Raw genomic sequence first — 25150 nt, 5'->3', positions numbered from 1 at the left:
TTTTTTTTTAGACAACTAGTGAAAAGACAAGCCATAAGCCAGGATAAAGTATTTGGATTTGTATCCAGAACACATAAGGAATTCCTACAAATGAATAACAACAACGACAAAAAAACAACAACAACAACTTAAAAACTGGGCAATGGGCTGGAACAGACACCTCAATAAAAGAAGATACATAAGTGTCCATAGGTAAATAAACACATGAAGAGAGCTAAACACCATTAGTAATTAGGGAAATTACAGCATTTCACATTCACTGGCATGAGAAAACTAAAAAGAAAAAGAACAACTGTTGATGAGGTTGAGGAGTAGACTTAGAACTACCACCTGTTGGCGGGAGGGTGAACAGTACACATACTTTGTAAACCTGTGTGTAGTTTCTTAAGAGGTTAAATATACACCTACCTTATAACCCAGAAATGCCACTCCTACAAATTTATCCAAGATAAAGGAAAACATATTGTCTTAGTCCGTTTAGGCTGCTAGAATAAAATAACACAGACAGGGTAGATTATCAACAACAGAAATGTATTTCTCACAGTTCTGGAGGCTGAAAGCCCAAGGTCAGGGTGCCAGCAAGGTTGGGCACGGGCCCTGCTCTGGTCTGCAGACTTCTCGCTGTGTCCTCACAGGGGGAAGGGACTCGGTGGGATCTCTTTCATGTGGCACTGGTCCCATTTATGGGCTCCAATCTCATGACCTAATCACCGCCCAAAGGCCCTACCTCCATACTAATACATTAGGGGTTGAGATTTCAACATAATTTGGGGGAGAAGCAAACATTCAGACCATAGCACACGTATTCACAACGTTTTTACATGAAAGTGTTTATAGCACTTTTTTTCCCCCTAGTAGCTCCAAAGTGAAAACAATCCAAATGTCCTACAACAGATAATGGATAAACAGTGGTAGAATTATACAATGGAATAGCACTCAGTAATAAAAAAATAAACTACTGATACATACAAGATACGTTTTGAGCAAAAGAAGTCAGACACAAAAGTGTACATGCTGAATAATTCCCTTTACATAAAGTTTAAGAAGAGGCAAAACCATGATGGTAGGTATCAGAAAAGTTGGTGGGGATGAAGACTGACTGAAAGAAAAAATGAGGCAACTTCCTGGAAGTGATGAAAATCTGTATTTTGATCAAATTGGTGGTTACAAGAGTATACATATTTGTCGAATCTCATCCAGTTGTACACTAAAGACCTGTACATTTTATCATATACAGAGTTTGCCTAAGAAAACAGACACAATGAGTTAGGCCACATAGCTAGTTCAATGGGGGTGATCAGGAAAGTCTTTTAGAAGAAGTAACTTCTGAGGGAGCAGAAGAAGCGATCAGCCATAGGATGATTACTGGATAGCTTATATAAAAAAGCTTAAGTTGGGAGAGAGCTTATAGCATTTGAGAAAGAAGAAGGTAGACGTCTATGGGCTAAACTGTGTCCCCACCCAAAATTCATATTGTGAAATCCTAAGCGTCCAGGACCTTAGAATGTGCCTGCATTTGGAAACTGGGTGTTTACAGAGGTAATTAGATTAAAATGAGGTCATTAGGGTGGGTCCTAATTCAGTAAGACTTCTAAGATGAAATTTGGACACAGACACGTGAAGGGGGAAGACAGTGTAAAAACAGGGAGAAGGTGGCCATCCGTAGTCCAAGGAGAGAGGCTGGGCACAGGTCCTTCCCTTGTGGCCCTCAGGAGGAACCAACCTTGCCAACCCTGTGAGAAAATGCATTTCAGTTGTTTTAAGTTGTCAGGTTTGTACAACTCTGCTAGGGCAGACTGAGCTGACTAATACGTGGACCACGTGGCTGAGGCCCTGACGGTCAGGAGATGGGGCTGGAGAGGCAGGCAGGGGCCAGATCACGCATGGTCTTAAAGGCCATGGTCAGAAGGTTAGATTGTTTTCAAAAGGCAATGGAAAATTCTTGACAAATTTCAAGCAGAGGAGAAACGTGATTGAAATTTATGGGAGGTCAGTTAGAAGACTTATAGTAATCCAGGCAAGAAGAGATGGCCGGGGCTTGGGTTAGAGTGGACACGGACAAAGAAGATGCGGATGAGTTCACGATACATTTTGGAAGAGTGCTGACAGGATTGGATAGATGTGCGGGGCTGAAGTAAAGGAAGGAGTCCAGGCTGAGACCCTTTACTGAGAACGAGCATCTTGCTACAGGGTCTCCTTGATGTTCTCTGAGCTCCCCAAGCTTAGGTCTTCCTCTGGGTCCTCCCACTTGCTGTTCCTTCTGCCAGGAATGTTCTTCCCCAGAGGGTCAGCATGGCTGGCTCCCTCATTTTAGGTCTCTGCTTAGAAGTCACTTCCCCAGAGAGCCCTACCCTGGTGGACCTATAAAGAGCACCTCCTGTTATTCTCTGCTGCCTTGCCTTGCTTTATGCTTCTCTGTTGCATTTCTGACACTATGGTCTACGAGTTCATTATCTGTTCCCTTACTAGAATATAAATCCCATGAAGGTAGGGGCTTTGTCATGTTTCCTCATGCCATGCATCTCAGAATGGCAATTAGTAGAGCATTAATAAATAGTTGTGGAATGAATGAATGGCAACCAGTCTTAAAATAGAGCCTAGAGGATTTCTGCTCAGAAGTCCTCAACAGTAAAAGACATCTGCAGGTGTCTGAAATGAAAGAGACCATCTTATTTAAAATGGAGTTGAAGAGGAGGAATGGACTCTTGAAGCACTGTACTCTAGAATTTCTTGAGCTATGAGCCCCAAAGTAGATAGATGTCTTACAAGAATACACAAATGTGTGCAATATCACTTTGCCTCACCCAGGTTCTTCATCTCCAGAGCACAAGAATTTGAAGGCTCTCTCCAAAATGTGCCTCAAGGTAGTGATTTTCCGCTTAGTGTCAATCACAGTCTCACCCAGCAAGGAGAACAGAGTCTGAACAAATTCTGCCACTTCACAGTGAAGACCAAGCAGGGTTTCAGAAGACAGATCTCTGGGCCGTCTGCACATGATGGATCACTCTGACTCCACGTCCATTTTTCTCTCCACCAAATAAGATCCTTTGGGCAACACGAAACAGTGTTGCTTCTCTGCATTCAATGCTGCTACGCCTGTTTGACAGCCTCATTGCAAGTGCTGCCTGTCACTGAGGAAGTAGGGACATATTTATGAAGCTGTTTGTGAAAATCAAACTTCAGGGAGTTTTCACTTCCTCTGCGGCGAGAAGAGCTGTCACAGCACAGGGGCCGCCAGCAGCCTCCTCCTGAGCCTACATCGCAAAAGCTTCTCTGACAACGAAGGGAAAGTTGCCTCTCAGGACAGGTAGGGGGTTCAAAAGAATGATTTGATGACGTCTCCTCTGCAACAGGTGCACAAATGGAATTTTTCAAAAACTCCCAGCAGTTTCTAATTTCACTCTGATTGCTTTCCATAGGATGACCCACAACCCCTTCAGAGCTATAAGGACATGAGAACAGCATGCTGTATCTGTATTTTAGGTGAGTAGAAATGACATTATAGGGTCTCGCATAGATTTCTAAGCAGAGTGGCGTTTTTTAAGCTTTCAGGAGGGGCCCATAATTCCGCTGAGATCATGGGGATGGGCAATCAAGGGCAAGAGCAGGTGCTTCAATACCCCCAGCACATGGACGAGTCTCAGCATCACTCACTGCTCCCAAAGCAAACCACATGCATCCTGTAGGAGTGTCAGGCTCCCTCCCCTTGCCTCCCTCCCCCGTAACCTGCTGCCTCCACAGAGCAGTGGAAACTCAACTACTGAGCAAGTCACGACATCCCATTGACCCTGAGTTACGACTGGCCACCTTGTGTGACCTTGGTGGTCACCTTTGGAAGTGTGACCCGTGTTGGGGAGAAGGTCTTGGGATCCCTTACCAAGCCCTCCTCTGGTCCTATCATGCTGGAGAAAGGCACCGTTTGAAAAATACAGTCCTCTCTTTGGTGTGTGACAAAATTCATAGCAGTTCTGAGCTGTCTAAAGTGTTAGAATGGAAAAGAAACAGAAAAAGGGTACCCCTCTGTCCCCCCCAGACTCCGTTAGCCATAGTTGTGACAGTTCCCTGTGCGCTTCACCTGCATGAACTCATTTAATGCTCACAACAACCCTAAAGGCGGGTACCACTTGGCTCCCCATTTTACAGATGGGAAAGTAAAGCACAGAGAGGTGAAGGAACTCGCCCCAATTCACACTGCTGTGAGTAGTTGAGCTGGAACATGGGCATAACCATTCCACAGCACTTCTCATGAATGCTGAGAAGGATCTCTGAGCCCCAGTCAGTGAATTAAAAATACCTTTTCAGAAGGAGTTAACCTGAAAGTAAACACAGAAGAGTGGTGTTCTCTCTTGGGAAGCTATGTTGCCTTTTGTTTTTGAGGTGAGTCATCACCGCTTTTTCTCACCTTCTCCTTTTTTTTTTTTTTTTATCCTCACCCGAGGATATTTTTCCATTTTTTGTACAGATAGAGTGGGAGAGAGAGAGAGGAACAGAGAGAGAGAGAAACATCGACGTGAAGGGACACATCGAGTGGCTGCCACCTGCACGACCAACCAGGGCCGGGGACAAACTGCAACCGAGGTACGCACCCTTAGCGGGAACCGAACCTGGGTCTCTCTGAACCGCAGGCCGACACTCTAACCGCTGAGCCAAACCGGCCAGGGCTTTCTCACCTTCTTAGCTGAGTACGCCGAGGTGGTGGGAGACCGAGGGTCATCCTGAGGGTTGACACTGCTCCATAATAAAACAGACCCTCCCCACCCCAGCGCACACCTGCTTTTTCTCCTCTTGAAAATCCAGACAGACTCATAAAACCCCTCTTTGTCACTCTATCTGCCTCCGAAACACAATCTCTAACTAAAACCAGGGCTTCCCAAGCCCACGGTAATAGTGGTCATTGGCTCAGCACCACACTGACCCTTCCTTTTATGGAGGGCTGACCCAAGATGAGAGGCTGAAACGGAGCGAGGACTGACAGGGAGGATGGTGTGGTTTTGTTCCATCCGCTCTTTACCCTGTGTCTCAGCAAAGGGGCCTGGAGGGCTGGGGAGGGGGGATCTCAGCCTGCCCCAGCTCCATTGGCGAGATCTGATTGGGTGAAATCAACTTCTCCCCCTCCCCCCACAGCTACTGTGATTGATACAGGGGTGGACACTTGACCTACAGTGGCCCCGTTAGAGTAAATCCCATAAACTTTGTTTGATGCTGGGAAAAGAGGAATTCTCTTCTTGTGCTGATCAAAGCAGTATGCAGGTGTGAGGCCAGAGGCTGTGCAGATGTGAGGCCAGAGGCTGTGCAGCATTTCCTACCAGAGAGAACCGACTTGCAGATGAAGCCAACAAATGGAGGAGGACAGCGCTGCATGAGTGCAGAGGAGTGAAACGGAGCCCCAGCCAACCATGCCTGGGTTCACGGGACCCAAACATTCTTAGGATTTCAGACAGTTGGAGCTGGGTGGGTCTGCTGTTATCTTAGCCAAAGCATCCTAACTGATAACCACCATTTAGACTGAACTTTAAACAGTAACATGCATTTGTCTCTCCTCTTCCTAAGCCAGTCAAATCAAATGTTTAGTGGTTCGGAGTTACCACTCTGCCCACGATTCAGGTCTCGGCTCAGGAGTCACCCCTTCAGGTTGGCACACTTGTTTGTTCATTTGCTCAGCAAATAGAGACACTGCATCTCCTACTTGCCAGGTCCTATTCCGGCCGCTGAGGTTCCAGCATGAATAAAACATGATTCCTGTCCTTGAGGAGTCAAACGGGGAGATGAGACATGTGAACCTACAGCGGGAAGACGGAGGAAGAGCTTTGACTGGGGTGAGTCCCAGGTGCTACCGAACACAAAGGACAGGCACCAGAGTCAGACCCATAGAGAAAAGGGGCTGAGGGAAAGATTCTGCAGGAGATCATGTTAAACTGAGCTCTGAAAGCAACATCCGCACGGGCGGTGCTCATTTGGCAACCTGTGAGCACATTTTTGGTTCTCACAATGGGGAGGTGCTGCAGACATCTAGAAGGTAGAGGCCAGGGATGCTAAACATCCTACAATGCACAGGACAAAGAAATGTCCAGCCCCAGATGTCAACAGTGCTGAGGGGGAGAAACCTGTCCTGTATGAAGCAGGCTGGAAGGAACGTTCGAGGCAGACACACACAGAGGGTGTGGGACACTACGTGACAAGTCTGGGATGGGCACATGGGGCTGGAGCAGTGGGTGGCAAGCTGCAGCTGCAAGGGCGTGCTGGAGGGGTGCCGGAGGGCTGACCCTAGAGGAGAGGCTGAAATGGAGGGAGGACTGAGAGGGAAGAGGAGTCCTGAGTCAGAGCTTGGAGTTGAGTCTATTCCCCGAAAGTGTGGGGAGCTGCGGAAGGATTTAAACAAGGGTGTGTGGTTTCGAATTCCTCTGGCAGTTATTTGGCAGCGTCAGCAGGTGGGTAATGGGGACTGGACCTGGCAGAGACTGTGGGACAGACAAGGTCAGGCCTTCAGGAGGACTCTCTGTTCCCATCCAAGGTCACTGCCACAGAACACTGCGTGTATCTCTACCTGCCTGTCCATAAAAGCACCTTGGGCAAATGCTACAGTTAATCTGCTTTTCTCTTCTCTGTAGAGCCTCCCACAGGTAGTACTTGTGGGGCTTAGAGCTAATGTCTGCAGAGAGGTAAATATCATGTATAGTAAAACCTTTGAAAATCCCTTAAATCGGCCACATAGTAAAACATACATGGCCTATATATACAGCCTTATAGAGAAATGTGTGTAAAGGAATATATAACCTGTAATGTACAATATGAACAGAATATACGCAAAAGTTTTGGGTTTTTTTTTTTTTTGCAATATTTAAATTAGTTTTTTTCCTTTGTTTTTCAGGACCTGTGTTGTTGAGTTTTCCTGTTCAATGCAGATAGGATGCAATGATGCACTGCACTCAATAATGTTTGCTGGAGCAAAGGAAAGGACATTCCCAAGGGGTGCTCTCATTTGCCCGTGGGCCTCGGGCTCCTGCAGGGCTTTGAAGGCCACTTCTGGGCCAAGGAGAACCAGGGTTGGGAGGGACCAGTGCAGAGAGGACACTCTGAGGTGCTGCTCAGAACCACAGATCGTATTCCCGCAGCTGCCGGCCCTCAGCTGCCAATTGGGCATTGCCCTTGTCACTCAGGACAACTCTGTAGGGCCATGTGAGCTCCAGAGCTCCCCATGGATCAGCTGAGACCTTGCAGTATCTGTACCATAGCCCCGCTTTGAACTCTGTCCAATCCTGCTTCCCCTACAGGTGGCCAGACCAAGAGTATGCTGGGGGCCCTGGCCTGCAATAAGGGGTTACACTGGTCAAGGCTATGAAGTCTGAGTCCAGGAGAGGCAGGAGGGTAGGTGGGTGCCAGGCGTAGGAGCAGGCAGCATCCAGATCCGAGGGAGCCAGAGAAAAGGAGCAGGCAGATGACACTGTGCGCTCACCACAGAAGGGGAGCTGTTTGTCCCCTGCCCCGTGGGAAACTGCCCCTGTAGGAGGGAGGTCCTGAGCCTGCAGGGGACACCTGGCTCCGGGTGAGGTCACTGGGCCGTCCTGAAACTGGGCCTACTCTTTCCCAAACCTGCCAACAAAATCCACCTCCTGCTCCTCACTGGCCAAGGGGCCTTCACCTTTGTGGGGTTAACAATATCTTTCTGGACAGCCACCAGCCTGGTGAAATCTGGACGACACCCAAAGGCCCCCGTCACCACCACACACCTCACCTCGGCCTCAGGCTCAATGACACCCTGATTTCAGGTGATCACTGAAAATTCCTTTGGATTAAACACACCTGTTAAAATACAATTGTACTATAAATTAATTTGCACTAACAGATTAAGCAGGGTTATTAATAGTTTATGCAGCTGGCAGAGGCAGGATGAGGGAATTAAAGCCTGAGATGGGAGACACATGTAACAAACAGTTCTAGGTGGGATGGTGCGGGGAGTCAGCACAAGAGCACCTAGGTCAGAGGGCAACAAGCAGGTTGAGGTGAAGGGCAAAACCCCCAAATCCAACCACCTGCTTCTCAATGCGACCACAAGTTGATTGGACCTTTTACTGGGAACACCAGGTGGTGCCAGGACATGGCTGTGCTTTGCCCTGGCCTCCACTATCATGCTGGGGGCGGGGGTGAGCAGGAGAGGCGCCCATTAATAACAGGGTATACACATTTATCTAGAAGGCCCCAGACTTGCTGTAAGCTATTGCAGGCAGTCAGGGGCTTTCCAGATCATATTTCATTCCCCAGCAAATGGAACCCATCAAAACCACTGTTCCGACTCTTCGGCCTCCTTCCTGTAACCACTGCTCACCTGACCAAAGGGAAACTGGCTGCTTTGTCAGCAGAGAGAGGCCAGCAAGATAAACACCCTGTCACACACAGCACACCACACCGGGCAGGCGGCAGGTACTGAGCTCGGGGTGATGCTTCCAGCTTCCCCTTTGCTTACTTTCCTCCACTGACTCCCTGACTGCTTCCCAGTAGTGCTCTGCCTGGCCATTCTCTCCTCTCCCTCTTCCCTGGTGCCCGGGGTGGGGAATCCCTCCTCTCCCTCTCACCTGGTGCCGCAGTGGGGAATCCCTCCTCTCCCTCTCACCTGGTGCCGCAGTGGGGAATCCCTCCTCTCCCTCTCTCCTGGTGCCCCAGGTGGGGAATCCCTCCTCTCCCTCTCACCTGGTGCCCCTGCTGGGGAATCCCTCCTCTCCCTCTCTCCTGGTGCCCCAGGTGGGGAATCCCTCCTCTCCCTCTCTCCTGGTGCCCCAGGTGGGGAATCCCTCCTCTCCCTCTTCCCTGGTGCCCCTGCTGGGGAATCCCTCCTCTCCCTCTCACCTGGTGCCCCAAGTGGGGAATCCCTCCTCTCCCTCTCACCTGGTGCCCCTGGTGGGGAATCCCTCCTCTCCCTCTCACCTGGTGCCCCAAGTGGGGAATCCCTCCTCTCCCTCTCTCCTGGTGCCCCAGGTGGGGAATCCCTCCTCTCCCTCTCACCTGGTGCCCCTGGTGGGGAATCCCTCCTCTCCCTCTCACCTGGTGCCCCCAGTGAGGAATCCCTCCTCTCCCTCTCTCCTGGTGCCCCAAGTGGGGAATCCCTCATCTCCCTCTCTCCTGGTGCCCCAAGTGGGGAATCCCTCCTCTCCCTCTCTCCTGGTGCCCCAGGTGGGGAATCCCTCCTCTCCCTCTCTCCTGGTGCCCCTGGTGGGGAATCCCTCCTCTCCCTCTCACCTGGTGCCCCCAGTGAGGAATCCCTCCTCTCCCTCTCTCCTGGTGCCCCAAGTGGGGAATCCCTCATCTCCCTCTCTCCTGGTGCCCCAGGTGGGGAATCCCTCCTCTCCCTCTCTCCTGGTGCCCCAAGTGGGGAATCCCTCCTCTCCCTCTCACCTGGTGCCCCAGGTGGGGAATCCCTCCTCTCCCTCTCTCCTGGTGCCCCAAGTGGGGAATCCCTCCTCTCCCTCTCTCCTGGTGCCCCAGGTGGGGAATCCCTCCTCTCCCTCTCACCTGGTGCCCCTGGTAGGGAATCCCTCCTCTCCCTCTCACCTGGTGCCCCAAGTGGGGAATCCCTCCTCTCCCTCTCTCCTGGTGCCCCAGGTGGGGAATCCCTCCTCTCCCTCTCACCTGGTGCCCCTGGTAGGGAATCCCTCCTCTCCCTCTCACCTGGTGCCCCAAGTGGGGAATCCCTCCTCTCCCTCTCTCCTGGTGCCCCAGGTGGGGAATCCCTCCTCTCCCTCTCTCCTGGTGCCCCAAGTGGGGAATCCCTCATCTCCCTCTCTCCTGGTGCCCCAAGTGGGGAATCCCTCATCTCCCTCTCTCCTGGTGCCCCAAGTGGGGAATCCCTCCTCTCCCTCTCACCCGGTGCCCCAGGTGGGGAATCCCTCCTCTCCCTCTCTCCTGGTGCCCCTGGTGGGGAATCCCTCCTCTCCCTCTCACCTGGTGCCCCCAGTGAGGAATCCCTCCTCTCCCTCTCTCCTGGTGCCCCAAGTGGGGAATCCCTCATCTCCCTCTCTCCTGGTGCCCCAAGTGGGGAATCCCTCCTCTCCCTCTCACCTGGTGCCCCAGGTGGGGAATCCCTCCTCTCCCTCTCTCCTGGTGCCCCAAGTGGGGAATCCCTCCTCTCCCTCTCTCCTGGTGCCCCAGGTGGGGAATCCCTCCTCTCCCTCTCACCTGGTGCCCCTGGTAGGGAATCCCTCCTCTCCCTCTCACCTGGTGCCCCAGGTGGGGAATCCCTCCTCTCCCTCTCTCCTGGTGCCCCAGGTGGGGAATCCCTCCTCTCCCTCTCACCTGGTGCCCCTGGTAGGGAATCCCTCCTCTCCCTCTCACCTGGTGCCCCAAGTGGGGAATCCCTCCTCTCCCTCTCTCCTGGTGCCCCAGGTGGGGAATCCCTCCTCTCCCTCTCACCTGGTGCCCCAGGTGGGGAATCCCTCTTCTCCCTCTCACCTGGTGCCCCAAGTGGGGAATCCCTCCTCTCCCTCTCTCCTGGTGCCCCAGGTGGGGAATCCCTCCTCTCCCTCTCACCTGGTGCCCCAGGTGGGGAATCCCTCTTCTCCCTCTCTCCTGGTGCCCCAAGTGGGGAATCCCTCCTCTCCCTCTCACCTGGTGCCCCCAGGTGGGGAATCCCTCCTCTCCCTCTCACCTGGTGCCCCTGGTAGGGAATCCCTCCTCTCCCTCTCACCTGGTGCCCCAAGTGGGGAATCCCTCCTCTCCCTCTCTCCTGGTGCCCCTGGTAGGGAATCCCTCCTCTCCCTCTCACCTGGTGCCCCAAGTGGGGAATCCCTCCTCTCCCTCTCACCTGGTGCCCCTGGTAGGGAATCCCTCATCTCCCTCTCTCCTGGTGCCCCAAGTGGGGAATCCCTCCTCTCCCTCTCACCCGGTGCCCCAGGTGGGGAATCCCTCCTCTCCCTCTCTCCTGGTGCCCCTGCTGGGGAATCCCTCCTCTCCCTCTCACCTGGTGCCCCTGCTGGGGAATCCCTCCTCTCCCTCTCACCTGGTGTCCCAGGTGGGGAATCCCTCCTCTCTCTCTCCCTGGTGTCCCCAGTGGGGAAGTGGACCGCCTCTTTGCAGCGTGCACTCCTGGGGTGCTGAGGCTGGCCCGTTAAACTGCACACATTCCAAGCCCTCCATGAGGCACAGTGGTTGAAACATTAAGTTCTGTTAACTACATGCCCTGGTGTGCAGGTTGAACAGAGGCCGTGAAGCAGGGCCCAACCTTCTGCCCCCCACATCCAGGGCAGGCCGCTTCCCACCTTCCTGCTTGGGGCAGAGCAGGAGCCCCCCCCCCCCCCAGCCCCAGCCCTGTGCTCTTGTTCAGTCTTTCTGGAACCTTCCTCCAGCACTCCCATGACTTGGGGACCACCTAATTCCTCGCAGTCATTTTTTTGTCTGTTTAAATGACTCACTGTTTTCTGTTTTCTGCCGCTGAGCCTTGCCTGATAGAGTACCTTTTCTTTCTTTTTTTTTTTTTTTCTGTAGATTTACATATACTTTTCCATTGTCAAATCAGCTGGTGTTCACTAACATTTCAAAACATTTCCCTGAAGAACGCCTCTGAGATGAGAACTGACGGGTGTGGTTGCCACATGCAATCTCGCTTCTGAAATGCAGCGGTGGGCATTTCCAACCAATGCCCCATTTCAGGGTCTGAGCCCGCCGCTCTGCCCCAGCGCTCTGCGGCCCCAGCCCGAGGACCCCTGGGCGAGGCGCTGGAGACACACCTACGTGCAGCAGCTGGCCAAGGTCTTTGCTTCGGAGAGGTCGGCGCTCGTTTGCAAAGGTATAATTCAGACGATGCACTCAGAGTCTCCTTCACAGCCAGGGCACATAGCCCACCCATTCCCGTCACAGATTTTTAAATGCCAAACACAAATCAAGGTTGAGGAGGTGCATTTTCATTTCTGGGGAATGATCTGATTATTACTTGCCCTTTGGAAGCAAAGGCTGATTCATCAGCCACATACAGAAGTTATTAATTTGGCTGATAACAGGAGAAATCACTTGGGTTTTTATTCTGCCTGAGAATTCACATTTGGGCCATTTTCTTTTCCTCACTGCTTCATTATTTTCTATGGTTTTCATTTGAAAAAAACAACAACTTTGAAATAGAGATATTTTTGTTTTTAAATATTAGGCTGACATTATCTCTTCCACCCGCATTATGCACTGGGAGGAATTAATTTCAGTGTCAAAGTTTAGTTTAATGATATGGTCTGGCCCTTTGGGAGTGATCAGTTTTGGACACCTCTCTAAAAGCATGCATTCTTCTACAGGGGCTGCCTCCTCCTGGAAAATTACCACCCAGCGGAGCCACAGTTGCTGCCAGGAGCGTGTTGTTATCTCTTAGTTGTTAGGGTGACTAAGGGGTTCTCTTCCACAGTCCCTTACACCTCCTGATTTACGGAAAAATTCTGAAACAATCCAGACTGCCTTCACTCCAAACGCATTTGTCTGTGGCACATGTGTTAACTTGCTTATTTATTTATTCTTTCATTTTTACATGAGGGCTTTTCTGCTGGGACTCTCAAGTAGTCAACTTTGGGACAAATCCACAAGTAAATCAATTTCCCAGGGCTTTTGTTTCTCCCAAGGAGCAGGACCCCCTGGTGTTTCCTAATCTGGCAGAAATGACCGGAAATTTTGGCCTGGCTTCAAGTTCCCCAGATCCAGTAGGAAGACTGACACGTGTCCAACTGAATGACCTGTTCACTGCTGGGCTAATGGCGTCTTTTGCCAGGAGTGCCTTGGTATTTTTGGAAAATCAACAACTCAGAAAACGAATGCATTGTTTAAAACTAGGACTCTTCTCTTTTTCTACTTTATGTGCTGGTCCATTCTTGGCTAACGTGAGTTATCCATGTGAGAAGTCTTGTGAGACCTGACATCGAGCCTCGTAGAGAGATTCAGAAATATAGAATATATATTATGTTATGTGAGGACAGATGTTTAGTGTGGTGGGTGTAGATGGAAGTCATAATGCAGATGACTAAGGGAATGGGTTCTAGAGACGAGCAGACAAATTATGTAACTGCTCTATGACTTGGTTTTCCCATCTGGACAATGGGCATAATGAGAGTACCTCGCTGACTGGTGACTTTGTAACTCCGATTAGATAACACACATGGAAAGACTAGGATAGGCCCTGGTCTACAGGGTACAGTCAGTAAATGATAGCTACTTTTCATATGATTAGAATAAAAAACAGAGGAGGAGATATAGGAAGCAATTTCATTCTTATAGTCAACAGTCTAAATTCTTAAAATTGCTCCCTGGATGATCATTTTCTCTTAAGAAAACATATTTGCTTATGTTTCTGAGATCACATACATGCCTCAAAGAAATGTGTATTTTTAAAAAATCTATTAGTGCCTCCCTAAAGTAATCTGTGATTGGAATATTTAGACGTTTGTGAGGGGTAAGCAACCTCTTTTTAAAAACCACCTCTCTTCCTCTAGGTTATTTACTAACGCAATATTCCAAAAGTACTAAGTGAGTACTCTAACTCAAGGCACAGTGGTTAAAAAATAAAAAACCGCAATGTTCTCTTTTCAAGATTAATACAGAAACCTCTGGCCTATTTCCTCAAACAGTAAAAATTTCTGTGCCTAGAATCTCACAAGAAACCTATAAATATCAATCTTTTTTTTTTTCCTCACCCGAGGACATTTTTCCATTTTTTGTTCAGGTAGAGTGGGAGGGAGAGAGAGGAACAGAGAGAGAGAGAGAAACATCGATGTGAAGGGACACATCGAGTGGTTGCCACCCGCACAACTGACCAGGGCCGGGGACAAACTGCAACCGAGGTACATGCCCTTAGCGGGAACCGAACCCGGGTCTCTCAGGTCCGCAGGCCGACACTCTAACCGCTGAGCCAAACCGGCCAGGGCTAAATATCAATCTTGACATAACTTAAGAATCCTATCATACAAGCATCCAGGAAAAATATTCACTGTTGGTAGGGAGAGAGTAATTGGAAAAGTCAAATGCCCAATATTTAACCACAGGCTGATTATTAAATTGATGACTGCATTTGGTATAAGAAATACTTTTATGAGGAGAAAAATGAACAATGAATAATTTAACTGGGGGTGGGGGTGGGGGAATAATTTGCCCAAAACATTTAGAATTTTACAAAATTAAACTACCAAACTGTCTTATATTAAAAAGGAAAAAGAAATAAATAATAAGAATATCACCACCAACACAAACATCAGGTTTAAATATAAGAAAGGTAATTAGAAATTCAGATTAGGTAGACTATCTAATCGTTTTAATTGGACCATTAAAAAACAAAACGAAACCCATTTTAAGCTTTTGTAGAAAACAATGACCAATCCTGAGGGGATGGGGAGAAGTCTTGCCTTCAAATGACCATGGTATATTTAAGTAATCAAGTGTTATTTTCAAATCACAACAAAACTTTATCTAGACATATTTGCATCGTAGGTCATTACAGAAAATCTCTTATTTGTAATAAGATAAACATTTTAGGAGCATGGGAAATAAACACTTTTCATAAGACCTAAGAGTATATTCAAGACCATTTGAAATTCTGGGGCCGGGTGAAGCTCATTGAATATCTCTGCAGGGTATCATTCATGTGAGTGCAACTCATGGGTACAATGACATGTGACAGGATGTACACAACTCGATAGGAGGTACCAGACTATAACCCATCATCTGGGGAAGTTTGATGCCATTAGCAGAATTTTTGCAGTTTGGAGACATCATTACAAATAACATGTACTTCATCATATGAAATCACCAGATAACTCTGTTGACATCTCACCATTTCCATGATATATTGAGGAGTTATGTAATCAACAAACTCAACTTCTTAACATTGCTATGAATTAAAAGAAGCCTGAATTCCAACGAGTTCTAACCTACGGCCATAGTTCACACTAAGTTTCTGAGAAGAGAGGGGAAAAATTAAGGACATTTAAAATTGCTGTTGAGTTTAAGGTTAATAATGTACTATTCATAAATGATTGGATTTAGAAACTGAGACCCTTTTAGCAATAATGTGCTACTCTGGCAATTCCAAATAGTCTTACTTTGAAAAATAGATAACAAGGAATAATAAAACATTTTACTGCGTTTTTAAATTCCACAACTACATACTAAACTGAAACATATGGAATGCTCTACACCTTTTGTTTTCACGGAAAGAAAAGCTTGTGTTTACCTTGGCCCACCAGAGACTTACATCATATCCGCTGTTACGAATTCCACGCCGGGGTCGCTCCCGAGTCACCAGAAGGTCCATTTCTGTTTCCCCGGGACTTGGGCTATTCAGAGACTGCCGGCTTCGGTAGACAGAGTTCTTCGTCTGTTGCCTGTAGGAAATTCAACAACTGTTATGATGCAGCAAATGCCCTGACAGATGGAATTCTCCACTGATCCAAAATACAGGCAACCAATGAAGGGTTTGGTCGGATTTGCCTCACAAATCTCAGAATTGATGGTATTTTTTTCCCCAGCCATCAGGGACCACAGAAATAGTGGAATAAAGACTTTTCCCCCCCCAGATGCTGTAACCATTTGGCTGGATTGTAAATGCTCTTTCATACGGTGACTACAATCAATTGCAACACTGCAACCTCATCTAAAATCCTGCTGATGGTGAGGCCAAGGGCTTTCCCTTGACCCTTAAAACAGCTAACACTGGAAGAACAAATTTGCTTTTGTTGACTGTTGACTCAGCAGCCTCCTGTTCCTTTTAATCTTTCTGATTCCGCAGACAGGGTTTCATGATGTGTTAATAAACCCTGAGGCTAGTGGGATGCTTAATACTACCCTGTTGATAGATTTGCTTTTCTATCTTCACCATAGTGGCTTCCCCTCTGGGCTAAGGAACCATAAACTGAAGGCAGTTTGGGGCTCATCAGGCCATTGGTCCATCCATCCATCCATCCATCCATCCATCCATCCATCCATCCGATATTTCCTGAGTGCCTACTATGTTCCAGTCACTGTGGAAGATGATGAAGATCCACAGTGGCAACACAGAGCTCAGTCTTACATTCTAATGAGAGCGACAGATAAACCATATGATAATTTCAGAGTGATAAGCGTTATTAACAAAAACAAGGAGATGAAAAGAACAGATTGGTAGTTAGAAAATAGTTGTGGGGATGTCAAGTACAGCACAGGGAACATAGTCAGTAATGTTGTTATAACTATGTATGGTGCCAGTTAGGTGGAAATAGGAGGGGGACACTTGTCAAGTATACGATGGTCTAACCACAATGCTACACACCTGAAACTAATACAAAATAATACTGAATGTAAACTGTAATTGAAAAAATTAAAAGAACTAACAAATACTGGTTTGTCCAGACTTCATTAAATATAAATACATGTTATATTCATATGTGTGTGTGTGTGTGTGTTTAATCAACCATAAAGTATAGTACTGTTGGCAATAAAAGCCTTATAGTAATATAAAAAAAAAAAAAACAAGGCGATGTGACAGAGGGTGATGAGGGACAAGTTAGATAGGAAGACCAGGGACTGCCTCTCAGGAGAGGTGACTTTTCAGCCAAGACCTGTCTAGAGGCAGCCACACGCCCGTCGGGCACAGAGCCTTCCAGGCTCGGGGAGCAGCATGTTCAGAGGCTCCACTCAGCTCCCCCCTGGAAATGCAAACATTTGCCACCACTGTCCTGTTTCTACTTGTCATTGAAGAATTTTTTTGAGGAGGGTGAAAAAAACAAACAAACAGCAACAAATGAGGGTTGTGGCTTTGCTTTGCCTTTTCCGCAAGAGTAACTCTTCCAAGTGGGGAGTGAGGCCCAGTGGGGACAGGTGAGTTTCACCTGATCCTGCAGAGTGACAAAGATGGGATAAAATCACGGACTTTCTTCTCATCCAACAATAAGTTTCCCTTGCATTTCAAAGCATCTATCTTGAGAGAACGCCCCATAAAATAGCACCTGTTTTATGTCTAGGTACTAACCTTCTAACCATTCACGGGTTGAAGGTGAAAAGGTTGCATTATTTATTCCCATTGGCTATGTGGGAAACCAGAAACCTGGCAGGTACACATGCCTTTTCATGATCACATATCCGTTAGTCAAAGCACAACAGCCATACCCTGTTAGTCCAGAACGGACATTAGAACTCCCAAGGTAAAACACTACCCTTGCAATTAGCCTCGGCAATGAAACAGACACTGATAAACCTACTCCCTCACCATGAATTGCTTACACCTATTTACGGAGCATCTGTGTTCTCTGCTTGCCTGGTACCCATATGCTATTCTTGGTGGCATTTGCTTCCTCTGGGGGTTGGCATGTGACTCAGGCTGCATAATCACAGCATCACATCTCCATGGTCACACTGATTGGTCAGAGGGTGGGTACACGAGCTGGTCCAATGACACTGAGTTCCAGGACTTCTAGAGCACCCAGGAAACAGGCATTCTCTTGGCACTGAGGTTTCTAGAGGGGCTGGCAGCCAATGTGCCACTGTGAGGTAAGAGCCTGCCTGAAAAGGAGCCCGCAAAGAGTGAAGAGAGAGGAAGAGAACTATGAGAGACATTGTATGATCCCTTGGATCTAGCCTCGGCGGAAGCCTTGCCTTTTCAATTACGTTCGATAATAAGTACCTTTTTATTTAACCGATTCGTGCTGGATTTCTATCACTTGCAACCAACAGAATGCTGACTAATAGAAGAGCTTAAACTGACAATAGCAAACCGTGCCTGTAGTCACCTGCCATGAGAAGCTTCCCTTAGGAACGGGACACCACTATGTAGAACAGAATCCATTCTGAGTGATGCACACTTCAAGAGAGGCCCCACAGCATCACATCTCCATGGTCACACTGATTGGTCTTTGACCTAATTACAAACAGATTTCACAGCTGTCCCGAGATTGCCAATTAGCCTATTTAGAAAAGACTTACTAATAGGGGAGGGGGGTGGATAACACACAGGATTAGTAAGGCAGATTATTTGGAAGTACAATTGTGAGATTGTGTAAGCCCCTTCGAGAAGCGTGAGTGCGGGTGAGCACTCAGGCACCAGGTGCACCGCAGCCTCCTTTGCGGGCAAAGACCACGCTCCATTTTGATACATCACTTGAAGCTGCTGTTCAGCATGGATCTCGATCGACCAGACCGTCAGGGTGCGTGGTGTGCAAGAAACTACTTAGAAATAATTGGGCTCTCAGGTAGAGAGATAACTTATTGTGTGTGTGTTTTCTTTTTTCAAATTCTATTTATTTATTTTTGTTACAGATGTTTCTCCTTTTTCCCCCATAGACACCCTCCTCCCCCTCCCTCCCCGCCCTGTCCCCAGCTTTGTTGTCCATTGGTTATGCATACATGCATAAAAGTTCTGTGCTTTAGAGAGATGACTTACTTTAATTAAACAGAGTTTCATTTCTTGTATTCATTTCTTGTTGGTTTGTTGCTATATTCTTTATAAGTTAACACATGTAGAAACTTGAGAACTTGAGAAGTAAGTTTTTACCTCTGAAAATACAGGGTATGTAATGATCAACTTTATTTGGATTTTTAGGGGCTTTTTAATCCCACTATAGTTGAAGAAAGTAGTTCCCAAAGTGTGTTCTATGGGACCCTAGGGTTCCTTAAAGATGGACTGGAGCCATCTAGTCCTCCATCCGAAGAAGAGGAGGAGGAGGAGGAGGAGGAGGAGGAGGCCCTGCTTCCATCAGAGCAACTCTGTCTTTGTAAGTTACTGCCTTAGGTAGGGTTCTGCCAGATGTAGTCTTTGTAATGGTTTAAGCTCAAGTGATTTATTTGGGAGAGGGTTCCGGGACACACACGTTGGGAAGTAGGGACGCGAGAGGGGAAGGGAGGAAGCCAGTAAAGGGTGTGATATAGAGCAGATTAGACAGGGGCCTCAAGCTCACTGGAAGAGTGTGGGAGGAAGTTGTTTTAAAATGTAGGTGTTCTTTTATTCAGGTGTGGCAACAGCGACAGCTCAGGAGATGACTGCCACCAAGGCAGCTTGTTATACTCGGAGGTCCCCAGGGGCATGCCCACCGCAGAGGGCCCGTGGGGAGCACCAGGGTCTGTCACAAGGCAGAGGGAGTGAGGGGACAATGTGGGCCAGAGCCTTTATTGTGGTTTTGCGGGAAGGAACGGGCAAAGCCGGGTATGTAGGTTTAGGATTGGATCGTTTGAATAATTTCAGCAGACTCTGGGACCAAGGGGCTGTCCCTAGTTGCGTGGCACCTGGCTGAAGTGATTAGGACAGGGGGATGGGGACCAGAGTGTGAGGGCCCTGTGTAAAGGGGACGGACATAGGGCTCTGCTTTTTGATTTGCTTACGGATGGTGTACTTGCAGGTGAGCCCTTACCTTTCTGAGAATTGGCTAGACCACCTGGGAGGGGCATTTCCTCCAGGGTCAGCAAGGCCCCACATGTCAAATCATCAGATACAGAAAATAGAAAATGTGGCTATTACAACAGTGTAGCTTACACCTTGAGGTTCTCCTCACGTGTCAGTGACAGAGTCTGCTGCAAGGCACATTAACTACCTGACACCTCCGGCTGGGGTTGCCGAGTAAAAGCCCTCAAGTTAGAGTCATAGGTGCTCCCAGGAAGAAGGACCTAAGGCCTGTATGGGTGCAGTGGGAGCCAAGGGGACCTATGGGTGGGGGTGAGGTGGGGGCTGCCCTCTGACAGTGTCTGCCTCAGTTGGATTACATACTTTGTGTCTCTGGGTAAGAGTTGATAACATAAAAATGGGGTATTCTCCTGACTGTAAAGAAAACCTGTGAAAACGCTTTCAAAAGAGTTCAGGATGAGTCAACATTTGGAATCTAAACTTTGTCTTTTATTTGATTTATTTAGGTCTCAGGGTAAAGTTCTGGTTACCAATGCTGCCTCTGGACTAAACAATAGTTCACCTGTCCCTCACGTGGAACAGGTCACTGAGAGCAGAAGTTCTGGAGAGTTGAACTGTAAATAGCAATTAACAGGCAACTCTAACCTGTGACGACTGATCACACACAGTGGGCAGCCTCCGGAGCCGACCGCAGAGTGTGACAAGATAACACGTCGGAGCTCACTGAGTCTCTGTCACTCTCTTTTCCTCTGTTAAGCTTTCCCTCCCCACCCCATCACTTGCTAGCTTCATCTCTATTCCTATTCTCACCTCGCTTGATTTGTAGTAAAAATAATGTAATATTATTTTTGGTGCTTGAGAGCCACTGTTATTTCTTTAACAGACACTTACTGAGAATCGACAACACATTCAGAGATCGGCAGGTCATCAAAGGGCCTTAAGGGTCTGGCCTGAACCTATGCTAGGCAGCAGAGATGACCTCTGTAGGAAAAGAGTTTTGTTCATTCTCCTTATCAAAAGCCTCAGCTGGGAAAGAATCCAACACAACACTACAGAAAGCCATCGCCATACAGGAGAAGAAAGCAAGAGAATAAGACAGAAACAGAGAACGACAAAAGCAATCAGAAACAATAAAATGGCAGTACATTCATACCTATCAATAAATAAATGTAAATGGATTAAATGCTCCAATCAAAAGACGAATGGATAGAGATGTGGTACATCTATACAACGAAATATTACTTGGCCATAAAAAGAATGAAACCTTACCATTTACGACAGCATGAATGGACCTAGAGGGTATTATGTTAAGTGAAATTAGTAAGACAAAGAAAGGCAAATACCATGATTTCACTTATATGTGGAATCTGAAAAACAAAATAAATGAACAATCAAAACAGAAACAGACTCACAGATACAGAGAACAAACTGATGATTGCCAGATGGAAGGGGATGTGGGGGACTGGGTAAAAAGGGTGAAGGGATTAAGACATACAAATTGGGTCCTGGCCAGTTTGGCTCAGCGGTTAGAACATAGGCCCGCAGACCAATGAGTCGCAGGTTCGATTCTGGTCAAGGGCACGTACCTCAGTTATGGTTCATTCCCGGCCCCGGTCAGAGTCGTGCAGGAGGCAACCAGTCGATGTGTCTCTCTCACATTGATGTTTCTGTCTCTTTCCCTCCCACTCTGTCTGAACAACAAAAAATGGAAAAATATCCTCAGGTGAGGATTGAAAAAGTAAAAAAAAGAAGTACAAATTGGTGGTCACAAAGTATTCATGGGAATGCACAGCACAGAAAATACAGTCAGCAATACTGATAACTACGTATGATGCCAGATGGGTAGTAGACTTATTAGGGGGTTCACTTTGCAAGTTATATAAATAAATGTCTAACGACTATACTGTACACCTGAAGCTAACTGAAAAAATTTAAAAAAAAATTTTAAGCCCTAACTGAAAATTTAATTTATTTCTCAAATAGCTTCCAAGTTAAGTTCTTCTTATTTGCACATGATCTTTGATTCATCTTCCGAGTGTCAGCAAGAAACCCAGAAAAAACAACTTCACTCCCAGTCAATAAAAGTCGGCTGGAGTAAAAAAAGTCTTCAAGTGCAAAGCAAAAGCTAAGGAAGCCCTCAGCCTCCCCATAAAATCTTTTTTATTTCTCTTCTTTCTACAGTTACCTGCATTGAGGTTCCTGTCACATTGAGATTTCACATCAATAGCTTGTTATCCTCACCAAGCCTAATTAGACGGTTGATAAACAACGCACTGGTTTAGAAATCTCTCATTTCTTTGTTGAAAATAAATGATGTTCATTCCATTCATAAAATTTAGCTCCACCTCCCAGCAGGACTTTGCGGCTTCTATCCAAGCCTGCCACTCAGGCAGGGAACTGTCCCGTCCCTCCCAGTCTGTGGAGAGTGCGGCTGCCCAGGCTATGGGGTGGGTCGAAGCATTGGCATGCTATAAGCCAAGGGGCTGTCACCAAGGAGAAGGTGCATTTGAAAGAGATGGTCTCAAATTATGAAAAAGTTCTGAAGAAGTGCTTCGGGGTGGGGAGGAAAAGAAGACAGCTGGGGATGCACAGCTTTGCTAAAACCTCTGTGCCTTTACCCAGTAGGTGAGGTCACTCTGTGCTTCGCTGGCAACAAAGCTTAGAAAGGATGCTAATTCAAACCACTAGGCCTAACCTCCCCTCCGAAGGCCTGGTCCCACTCATAGACCTCACATTTCAAACTCCCATCACACTTGAGATGGTTACCTTTCTCTCCCAATTCGGACCTTAAACTCCATAAGAGCAGCAATTGGGCTGTCTTGTCTACCATAAAATGTTGAATTGATTGAATGAATGAGTGAATAAATGAATGAGAAAAGGCAACACGACCGTGAAAGTATTCAGCTTTGTGCATGGCAGAGAATACATTGTAGGTAATAGTAAATGTCAAATACATGAACAAATCTATGAATTAGAGAGATGAACCCAGCACGGAGCTCTGAGCAGCTACATAGTAAATACTTACTGAAGTTCAGTGAAAAGGTGAGGCGTGAAATTTGCTTTTCTTATGCAAGAGCCTCTAAAATAATTGAAAAATACCCATGTCCCTTGATCTCGAAGTTGCATAACCAGGTAGGTGATAATGATATCTTCACCCAGCTCTGAAACAGCTAAAGTTTGAAAATGTCGTTAAGCTAAAGGACAATTATGGTTGTTTGCCCAAGCATTTTTTAATGGTTTCAATTTTATTCTCCTCCAGACTCATTATGGAGCACGTGCTCCCACAAGAACAGCATGGCCGGTTCAGCAGCCTTCAAAGAAGACAGTCCTAAGCTGACAGATCCAGGCACCGGGACTGTAGTGCCCAAGGCGCCCTCTGTCTTCAGCCCACCAGTGCCACAGCGGCCCTCAGAGAATCCCTTTGTAGACCGCACCTGTTTTTAGACTCCGCAAACGGGGCGCACAATTCTGGGTCGGGATCCAACACGTGCTCGATTTCCTTCTGGGCTTTCTCGTACATCTTTTTTCTTTCCGTCTGAGCCTGGCTTGTCTCCACAGCAGGGAAATCGTAATACCCCTTCCTCTTGGCTTTGAGGCGCAGCTTGTTCCGATAGTGCTCGATGTCTGACTTCTGCTTCAGGGCTTTGTTCACCTGGAGAGAGAGACAGTCTCAGGCCCACACCTGACCCTGTACAGCCGACAGGTGAGGCTTCCATCACCTGACCCTGCACGGCCGACAGGTGAGGCTTCCTTCACCTGACCCTGCACGGCCGACAGGTGAGGCTTCCATCACCTGACCCTGCACGGCCGACAGGTGAGGCTTCCTTCACCTGACCCTGCACGGCCGACAGGTGAGGCTTCCATCACCTGACCCTGCACGGCCGACAGGTGAGGCTTCCATCACCTGTCCCTGCACGGCCGACAGGTGTGGCTTCCATCACCTGACCCTGTACGGCCGACAGGTGAGGCTTCCATCAGAGGGTCGCAGCTCCAGGAGAAGTACTCCTAGGCTTCACGTCTGGGCCTTTGAGCTGGCCATACCCAACGGTGATCCGTTCCAAGACTAGCCCACAGCAATGGGCCACAAACAACGTGGAGTCTGGCACTCACCAAAGCTGCCTGAGACCTTCCATCAAGGCCTCCTTCTCCCTAATCTACTTGAGTCTGCTCAGACCTCGGCCAGAGTCCACGCTTTTAGCTTTGTGGTGTGGGCCATCATACCGCCTACACCCCTTTGGTCCGCTTGTCTAAGAGCCTCTGACTTGCCTGAATCTAGCTTCAACCCTCAGGAACCCAGTGGTCTCCCTTGGGCCATTCAGTTGGTGCTTAGCTGGATAAGACAGCCAGTTCCTGAAGAGGCTGAATTGAGATGGGTGGGGTGGGAATGAGCAGCAGACACCCTGCTCCCAGGGTCTCTCCACTCTATCCATCTGCATTTGAAAGCTTATTGTTGGGAATCTACATTTTTCTCAAGAGACAGGAAATTCTGAAGCCTTGGATGGCCACTAATGCCAACCAGTTCCTTCTCTCAAGGGCAAAACCAGTATGGTCTTCTAGAAAGGAACACGGCCCAACATAACTTCTGACCTGCCAAATATACAAGCAGATGACTATGCTAAATAAATAACAAACAACGAGGATATTATACCCATAAATGGAACTGAATGGTGAAATCTGCCTGACACTGGATGATACAGAGAACCGTTAGTGCTGTTTGTAATCAGACTTAACTACATTAATATAACCATAGATAGTATTGTTATTATGTTTTCTTTAAAATGACCTTTAAAAGAATTTTCTGTAATTCATAAAAGAAAAATTCACCCAATGATAAGATAAATATCAACCTACACAATATGAGGACCAAGGTTCACTATCTTAGATATTTTAGTTTTACAACACTTGAAGAAACAATAACTGGAGGACCTATTTTTTCTAACTTTCACAACAATCTCCCTGACCAGGGTCCTAATAATATTTTTAGGCTGGTAGAATTTCACAGGTCTTCATTGTTCGTTCATTCTGCTTGCCAGTGGGAAACTAGTGAAGAGAGGAAGTTAGCATAACATCCTCTGAGCTGGGAGCCCGTTTCTGTCATCTCAGCCAAAGCAACATTGCACGAGAGGTGCAAAGTCAGGGATGAAAGTTACCATCACCAGTAATGAGACACATCAAGATCAGGCACTTCCTGATATGATGCCCATGAAAGGGCACATCACTCCCGTGGGTACTCAAAAAAAAATGCATAACCTCAATCCAGTCTTAAGAAAACATTGGACAAACCCAAATTGAGAGACATTCTACCTGAGAAGTAGCCAGTAGTCTTCACAAGAGGAATGGTCATGAAACAAAAAGAACAGTCACAAAGAATGACTGAGGGACTATCCCAGACTGGAGGAGACCAAGGAGACATGAAATGCCATGTGGCATCCTTGGCTGGATCCCGAAATGGGAAAAGGCCATCAGCGGGAAAACTAGTGAAACTCAAAAGAGGTCTGTAGATTAATCAATAGTATTGCACCAATGTCAATTTCCTAGGTATGATCATTATTGTATGGTTCTGTAAGATGTGTCCGGATACCCCAAGGTCGTGTGTTTGATCCCGTCAGGGCACATGTGAGAACCAACCAATGAATGCCTAGCTAAGTGGAACAACAAAATCGATGTTTCTTTGTGTGTTTTTTCTTTTTCTCTCTCTCCCTTCCTCTCTCTCCCTCTTTAAAAAAATCAATCAATAAAATAATTTTAAAAACTGTATAGGAACTCTGTACTATTACTAAAACTTTTTAAGTCTAAAATTATTTCAAAATAAAAAGTTTTAAAAAGTCATATATG

The 25150-nt window shown here is 47.3% G+C and overlaps 1 protein-coding gene across 1 annotated transcript in view; it reads right to left on the bottom strand.

Annotated features, from left to right (window-relative positions):
• KIAA1549L (KIAA1549 like) overlaps positions 1-25150 on the bottom strand; it is a 107640-nt gene that overhangs the window by 21633 nt on the left and 60857 nt on the right. The window contains exons 14-15 of the mRNA XM_036259001.1: positions 22750-22967; positions 15203-15332 (exon numbers count right to left, since the gene is read on the bottom strand). Of these exons, the coding sequence (XP_036114894.1) occupies positions 15203-15332; positions 22750-22967 (348 nt within the window). The remainder of the gene's footprint in view (positions 1-15202; positions 15333-22749; positions 22968-25150) is intronic.

This window comes from Molossus molossus, unplaced genomic scaffold, assembly GCF_014108415.1.
Source record: "Molossus molossus isolate mMolMol1 unplaced genomic scaffold, mMolMol1.p scaffold_m16_p_13, whole genome shotgun sequence".
Lineage (NCBI taxonomy): Eukaryota > Metazoa > Chordata > Mammalia > Chiroptera > Molossidae > Molossus > Molossus molossus.
The sequence above is the reverse complement of the archived record's forward strand: the minus strand, read 5'-3'. Positions and strand labels throughout refer to the sequence as shown.